The sequence below is a fragment of the Prunus dulcis genome, chromosome 6, assembly GCF_902201215.1.
Source record: "Prunus dulcis chromosome 6, ALMONDv2, whole genome shotgun sequence".
NCBI lineage: Eukaryota > Viridiplantae > Streptophyta > Magnoliopsida > Rosales > Rosaceae > Prunus > Prunus dulcis.
In genome coordinates, this window is record NC_047655.1 from 15,101,860 (window position 1) to 15,108,550 (window position 6,691).

A 6,691-nucleotide genomic window follows, 5' to 3' on the forward strand; every position below is an offset into this window, starting at 1 on the left:
TGTGGCTCTTTACCCTAGATCACCATGATCTTCTCTTTTATAACACCCTAGGGCCGTGACTACATTGGTCACACTTCATTACCTCTTTTGATTAGTTACCAATACCCCAAACTTATTTCTTTTCAACACTTGGGTTATGGCACTAATGATTCACTTTTGCTCCAAAAACCTTGCATTCTTTATAACTCTCTTTTGAAGATAACTTTAATTGCTCATAGAATAAGTAAGAATAAGAAAACAGAGGTTCATTATGGTAGGAATGGTTTACACAAAGAGAGGCTTAACGTAGGCTCAAATGGGTTGACTAGGGATGAATACATGTAGAGGGATGGTTAGAAAAGCTCAAACGGTTCAAACATGGCCTAAATCACTTCCTAAGCATTGTATGGCAACAAAATGTCTCAAGAGATATTCAAATAAGTTCTAGAGTACGAAACCAAGATCATGAGATAAGTAGAATTGCATAACGTCTCCAAGTAGCAAGAAATTGGACTAACTTGGCAAAGTGCTCAATAAGTGCAAGGATGGCATGCAAGACAGAGTTAACTCAGAACCACACAAAGTCCTTAAACAATGACTATCAATTTCTGAGAAACCATATTAGTATTAGATCCAAGTCTTATCATAGGTGTTTGGAAGGATAACAAAACAAGACACAAAATCCTGCGTTTTTGGCCATTAGACACACTCAAAATTTTAAAATTTGACAATTTGAAACAACATAACTAAATCCTTCCCCCAAACTTAAATGAAACATTGTCCTCAATGTTTAGAGTGTAAGAAAAAGCAATGCCTCATAAATGAAAGGAAAGAAGACAAGGGAAAGACATAACCAAAGGTTAGAGTTCAGAAAAACTCCCCTTTGAAGCAATTAGGATGCAAGCAAGCTTCCTCGCATATTCTATCTTCTCCTCGTCACCTTGGGTTGCCTCCCAAGAAGCGCTAAGTTTCACGTCTTCAGCCGGACGTCCAAACTCTAGTGAGCTTTAAGAGAGTGGTGGAGGCTCCTTGAGTGCTTGAGACTCAATATTGGCATCAAAGTTGGCATCAAAGTAAGGTTTCAACCGATGTCCATTCACCTTGAAGGTGCTGCCATCCTTAATGTTTTGAATCTCCACTGCGCCATGATTAAACACATTAGTAATAACAAAAGGGCCAATCCACCGAGAACGAAGCTTACCTGGGAAGAGCTTAAGGCGTGAATTGAATAAGAGAACCTTCTGCCCTTTCTCAAACGTCTTCCTAAGAATTTTCTTGTCGTGATATTGCTTTGTTTTCTCCTTGTAAAGCTTCGCGTTCTCATACGCTTCATGTCGCAACTCCTCCAGCTCATTGAGTTGAAGCCTCCTCTTCTCACCAGCGGCTTTCATATCAAAATTGAAGGCCTTGATTGCCCAATAAGCCCTGTGCTCAAGCTCCACTGGTAAGTGACAAGGTTTACCGAAAACAAGTCTATACGGAGACATACCTATAGGGGTCTTATAAGCAGTCCTATAAGCCCACAATGCATCATCCAAATGCATGGACCAATCCTTCCTTGTGGTGTTCACTGTCTTTTCAAGTATGTGCTTAATCTCCCTATTGCTTATCTCAACCTGCCCACTAGTTTGAGGATGATAGGGTGTTGCCACCTTATGTGTGATTCCATATTTCTTCAAGAGTGCTGCAAAAGCTTGGTTAACAAAGTGGGAGCCACCATCACTAATGATTGCTCTAGGTGTGCCAAACCTTGTAAAAATATTTCCTTTGAGAAAACCGATCACAACCTTAGCATCATTAGTTCTAGTGGCAATGGCTTCCACCCATTTAGAAACATAATCGACAGCAACTAATATATATTCAAATCCATAAGAGGTAGGAAAAGGGCCCATGAAATCAATTCCCCAAACATCAAATATATCAATGATTAAGATATTGGTGAGAGGCATCTGATTTCTAGCATGTAAATTACCCATCCGTTGGCATCTATCACATGAAGCACAAAAAACATAAGCATCCTTAAAAAGGGTAGGCCAAAAAAAACCTGATTGTAGCACTTTGCTGGCAGTCTTCTTTGCTCCAAAATGGCCTCCGCATGCGTGGGAATGACAAAACTCCAGAATGCTCTTAAAATCACCTTCAGGCACACACCTTCGAATTACTTGGTCTGGACAATGCTTGAATAGATAGGGATCATCCCAAAAGTAGTATCTTGCTTGCTTCCTAAGCTTGTCACGTTGGAAAGTAGATAACCCTGCAGGGAGTTCGTTAGTGCACAAATAGTTAACAATATCAGCAAACCAAGGCAATGGATTGAGAGAATTCAAAGCATAAATGGAGAAGAGTTGCTCATCAGGGAAGCTTTCACGCAATGGCAATGAATCCTCCTCTTCGTTAGATACATGCACCAATCTACTCAAGTGATCAGCCACGACATTCTCACTTCCTTTCTTATCTTTTATCTCCAAGTCAAACTCTTGCAACAAGAGAATCCATCTAATGAGTCGTGGTTTGGCATCCTTCTTAGCTAACAAGTATTTCAATGCTGCATGATCAATGTAAACAATAACCTTGTTAGTAATCAAATATGATCTGAACTTCTCTAAAGCAAATATGACAGCTAACAACTCCTTCTCTGTGGTGGAATAGTTGAGTTGGGCATCATTGAGGGTTCTACTAGCATAGTAGATGGCATGTGGCTTCTTATCAACTCGCTGTCCCAAAACAGCTCCAACAGCATAATCTGAGGCGTCACACATCAATTCAAAAGGCAAGCTCCAATCCGGTGGTATAATGATTGGGGCAGTTGTGAGCATCTTCTTCAAAGCATTGAAAGCATTCTCACAGTCTTGATCAAACACAAAATCCATGTCCTTGGCAAGGAGATTGCACATAGGCCTTGCAATCTTAGAAAAATCCTGAATGAAACGCCTATAGAAACCTGCATGGCCAAGGAAAGAACGTACTTCTTTGACAGAAGTAGGTGAGGGCATAGAGGCAATCAAATCAATCTTAGCTTTATCTACCTCAATTCCTTTACTAGAGATGACATGACCAAGAACTATGCCTTGGTTAACCATAAAATGACATTTTTCCCAATTAAGCACAAGGTTAGTATGTTCACATCTAGCCAACACCTTGGATAAGTTATGCAAGCATTGATCAAAAGAATCACCAAAGACAGAGAAGTCATCCATGAATACCTCAATGAACCTTTCTACCATGTCGGAGAAAATGCTCATCATGCACCTTTGAAAAGTGGCTGGGGCATTACAGAGACCAAAAGGCATCCTCCTATAAGCGAAAGTGCCAAAGGGACATGTGAAGGTCGTCTTCTCTTGATCCTCTGGGGCTATGGCGATTTGGTTGTAGCCTGAATATCCATCAAGGAAGCAATAGTGGCTATGGCCAGCTAATCTCTCAAGCATTTGATCAATGAATGGAAGAGGAAAGTGATCTTTGCTTGTCGCTGTGTTGAGCTTCCTATAATCAATGCAAACTCTCCAGCCCGTGGTCATCCGTGTAGGTACAAGTTCGTTTGCTTCATTCTTCACCACTGTGATACCTGACTTCTTGGGGACAACTTGCACTGGGCTCACCCATTTACTGTCAGAAATAGGGTAAATAATACCAACATTTAAAAGCTTAATTACCTCTTTTCTTACCACCTCCTTCATGTTCGGATTGAGACGTCTTTGGGCATCCCTCTTAGGCATTGCATTGTCTTCCAATAATATCTTGTGCATGCAAAGTGTTGGGCTTATGCCTTTGATATCTGCAATGCTCCACCCAATTGCAGTTTTGTGCTCTTTTAGAACTCTCAAAAGCTTATTTTCATCATTTGGTCCGAGATGTGAGGCAATGATAACAGGTAGAGTCTCATTTTCACCTAAATAAGCATATTTAAGGTGTTTTGGCAATTGCTTTAATTCCAACTCTGGTGCCTGCACAATAGAAGGTAAAACCTTATTAGTAGGTGGGGGTAATGATTCAAATTGGTTGGCATACCTCTTTCCAATTTCTATGTAGCTATCCATGCTGCAAGCAAGCTCAAGAAGTAAAGGAGAGATCACAGCCTCTAAGCTGTCCACTTCTTCTTTCCTTATGCTTTGTGTGATGCATGCTTCAATGGGCTCCAAATAACTCATTGGCAGTGCTTCTTTCACCATAGTATCAATTGCATCCAGATGGAAAACTTCATGCTCATCACTTGGAAACTTGGAGGCTTCAAACACTTTGAATGCTATTGTCTCATCAAACACATTCATGGTCAATGTACCCTTCTTCACATCAATAATAGCACCGGCAGTTGCCATGAATGGCCGACCTAGAATGAGTGGTAACTGATTGTCATGAATTGGTGCTTCTTCCATCTCCAACACCAAGAAATCTGCTGGCAAAATTAGCTCTTCCACTTTCACCAAAACATCTTCTAGAATGCCCTTAGGGTACCTAATAGTTCTATCTGCCAATTGAATGCTCACAGATGTGGCTTGCAACTCACCAAGGTTAAGTTTCTCATAAACATGATATGGCATAAGATTTATAGAAGCACCAAGATCAAGCAAAGCTTTTTTGAAACTTAAAATCACCAACTATGCAAGGTATAGAAAACGAACCTGGATCCTTTAGCTTTGGAGGCAGCTTTCTTTGTAACACTGCACTTACCTCTTCACTCAATGCAACTTGTTCATGCTCTTTGAATCTCCTCTTGTTAGTGCATAGATCCTTCAAAAATTTTGCATACTTTGGAATTTGAGTAATGGCATTGAGCAATGGGATGTTGATTTGCACCTTCTTGAATGTTTCCATTATCTCATCCAAGCCTTGATCTTTCTTTGACTTTGATAACCTGCTGGGAAAGGGTGCAATAGGCCTAAAAGCATTAGTTGAAATTGGAACTTGATTAGCATTAGATGATACCTTAGGGCCTGTGCTCTTTCCAGGGGCATTGATGGACTGTTTGTTGGAAGCTGTGGGCTGCCCATGTGGTGGCTGAATGATCTCCACGTTTTCTCCATCTTCTTGCTCTTCATTGGCATCTCCAACCTTATTATCAACTTGTTTACCACTTCTCAAGATGTGTATTGCTTTAGCATGCTCTTGATGCCTTGGATTCACCTCTGTTTGGCTTGGGAAAGTTCCGGATGCTCTAGTGTTCATGGAGGATGCAATCTGCCCAACTTGCACTTCTAGTTTGTTCACTGCATTTTGAAGGTTCTGATTGGTTTGCATCTGTTGCCCCATGAACTTCTTGAACATGTCTTGCAATTCTCCCATTTGATCACCCTTTTGCTCTTGCACTTGTTGGGGAGCTTGCTGGAATTGCCTTTGTTGTGTTTGGAATCCTGGGGGAGGTCCTTGAGATTGTTGCACATTTGGATTGTTGTTCCACCTGAAATTAGGATGATTTCTCCATCCCGGATTGTATGTGTTTGAATAAGGATCATTTTGAGGATTCCTTGCTTGAAGGGCATTTGCTTGTTCTAGCATGTGCTCTGCAAAAGATTGGTCTTGAACTTCCACTTTGTTTCCTAGAGGCCCAGTCACTGCCTGTTGAAGCAAAGAACACATAACATCAAGTTTTGCAGCAATCTCATTATTTGTACTTACCTCAGAGACCACAGCTTTCATAGGAGCTCCTCTTCCTTTATTGTGGCTCCATTGTTGAGAGTTAGCACTCAAGGATTCAAAGAGAGTAAAAGCCTCATCTGCTGTTTTGTTCATCAGTCCTTCTCCACTTGTTGCATCTACCATCATCCTTTCGGAATCAAGCAAACCTTCATAGAAAGATTGCATTTGCATCCAACTCTCTATGTTGTGGTGTGGGCAAGAACTTATCATCTCCTTGTACCTCTCCCAACATTCATGAAAAGCTTCTCCTTCCTTTTGTGTGAAACCAAGAATTTCCTTTCTAATCTTGTTAGTCTTTTGAGCAGGAAAGAATTTCTGCAAAAACTTATTAGAAAGCTCTTCCCAAGTATGAATTGAAGCATTAGGCAAAGAGTATAACCAAGACTTAGCTTTATCTTTTAAACTGAATGGGAATAGCCTCATCTTAATTTGCTCATCATCAAGGTCTTGAATTTTGATCGTAGCACATATTTCAAAGAATTGCTTAATATGCATATAAGGATCCTCAGTGGTATTACCATAATAAGTTGGAAGAAGATGAATCATACCACTTTTAAGCTCAAACCTGTCAACTGTGAGTTGAGGATAGACAATGCATGAAGGTTGATCGGTGACTTTGGGAATGGAAAACTCACGCAGGGGTTTTCTTGGTTGGACAACAAGCGCACCACCTCCTTCATCATTGTTGTTGTTTGGAATCTCTGCCATGTTGCTTGAACCTTCAGATTCGTAACTTTTAGATTCAGCGCTTGAAGAACTATAATTCCTCCTCAAACCAGCACGTACAGCAGCAGTTCTTGGTGAAAGTGGCTCAGGAGAACTTTGCTCCTGGTCAGATTCGGACATGCACACACCAAGGAAGTCAATTCAGTGCTTTCAATGGAGATAAAAACTAAATACTAAAACTGAATACTAAAAGAAAAACCAACGAAAAGAAACAAATGAAACAAACAAAAACAAAACAATCAAAGTAATCTAACTATAGCACCATCGTTACCGAATCACCGGCAACGGCGCCAAAAACTTGTTGAGCCAATTCTTAACAACTAAAATGAGTTATTAAAAACAGCAACTTTAA

General features: G+C 40.5%; 1 protein-coding gene and 1 non-coding gene across 2 annotated transcripts; one reads left to right on the forward strand and one right to left on the reverse strand.

Annotated features, from left to right (window-relative positions):
* Positions 1-986: 986 nt before the first annotated feature.
* Positions 987-6,459, reverse strand: LOC117630344. Its single transcript, XM_034363080.1, is given in 4 exon segments — positions 987-3,013; positions 3,488-3,989; positions 4,071-4,559; positions 4,561-6,459. Coding segments are annotated over 4 exon segments (4,917 nt in total).
* LOC117633340 lies at positions 5,795-5,901 on the forward strand. The gene has a single exon (XR_004586648.1). It is a non-coding gene; the product is annotated as a small nucleolar RNA R71 (small nucleolar RNA).
* Positions 6,460-6,691: the final 232 nt, after the last annotated feature.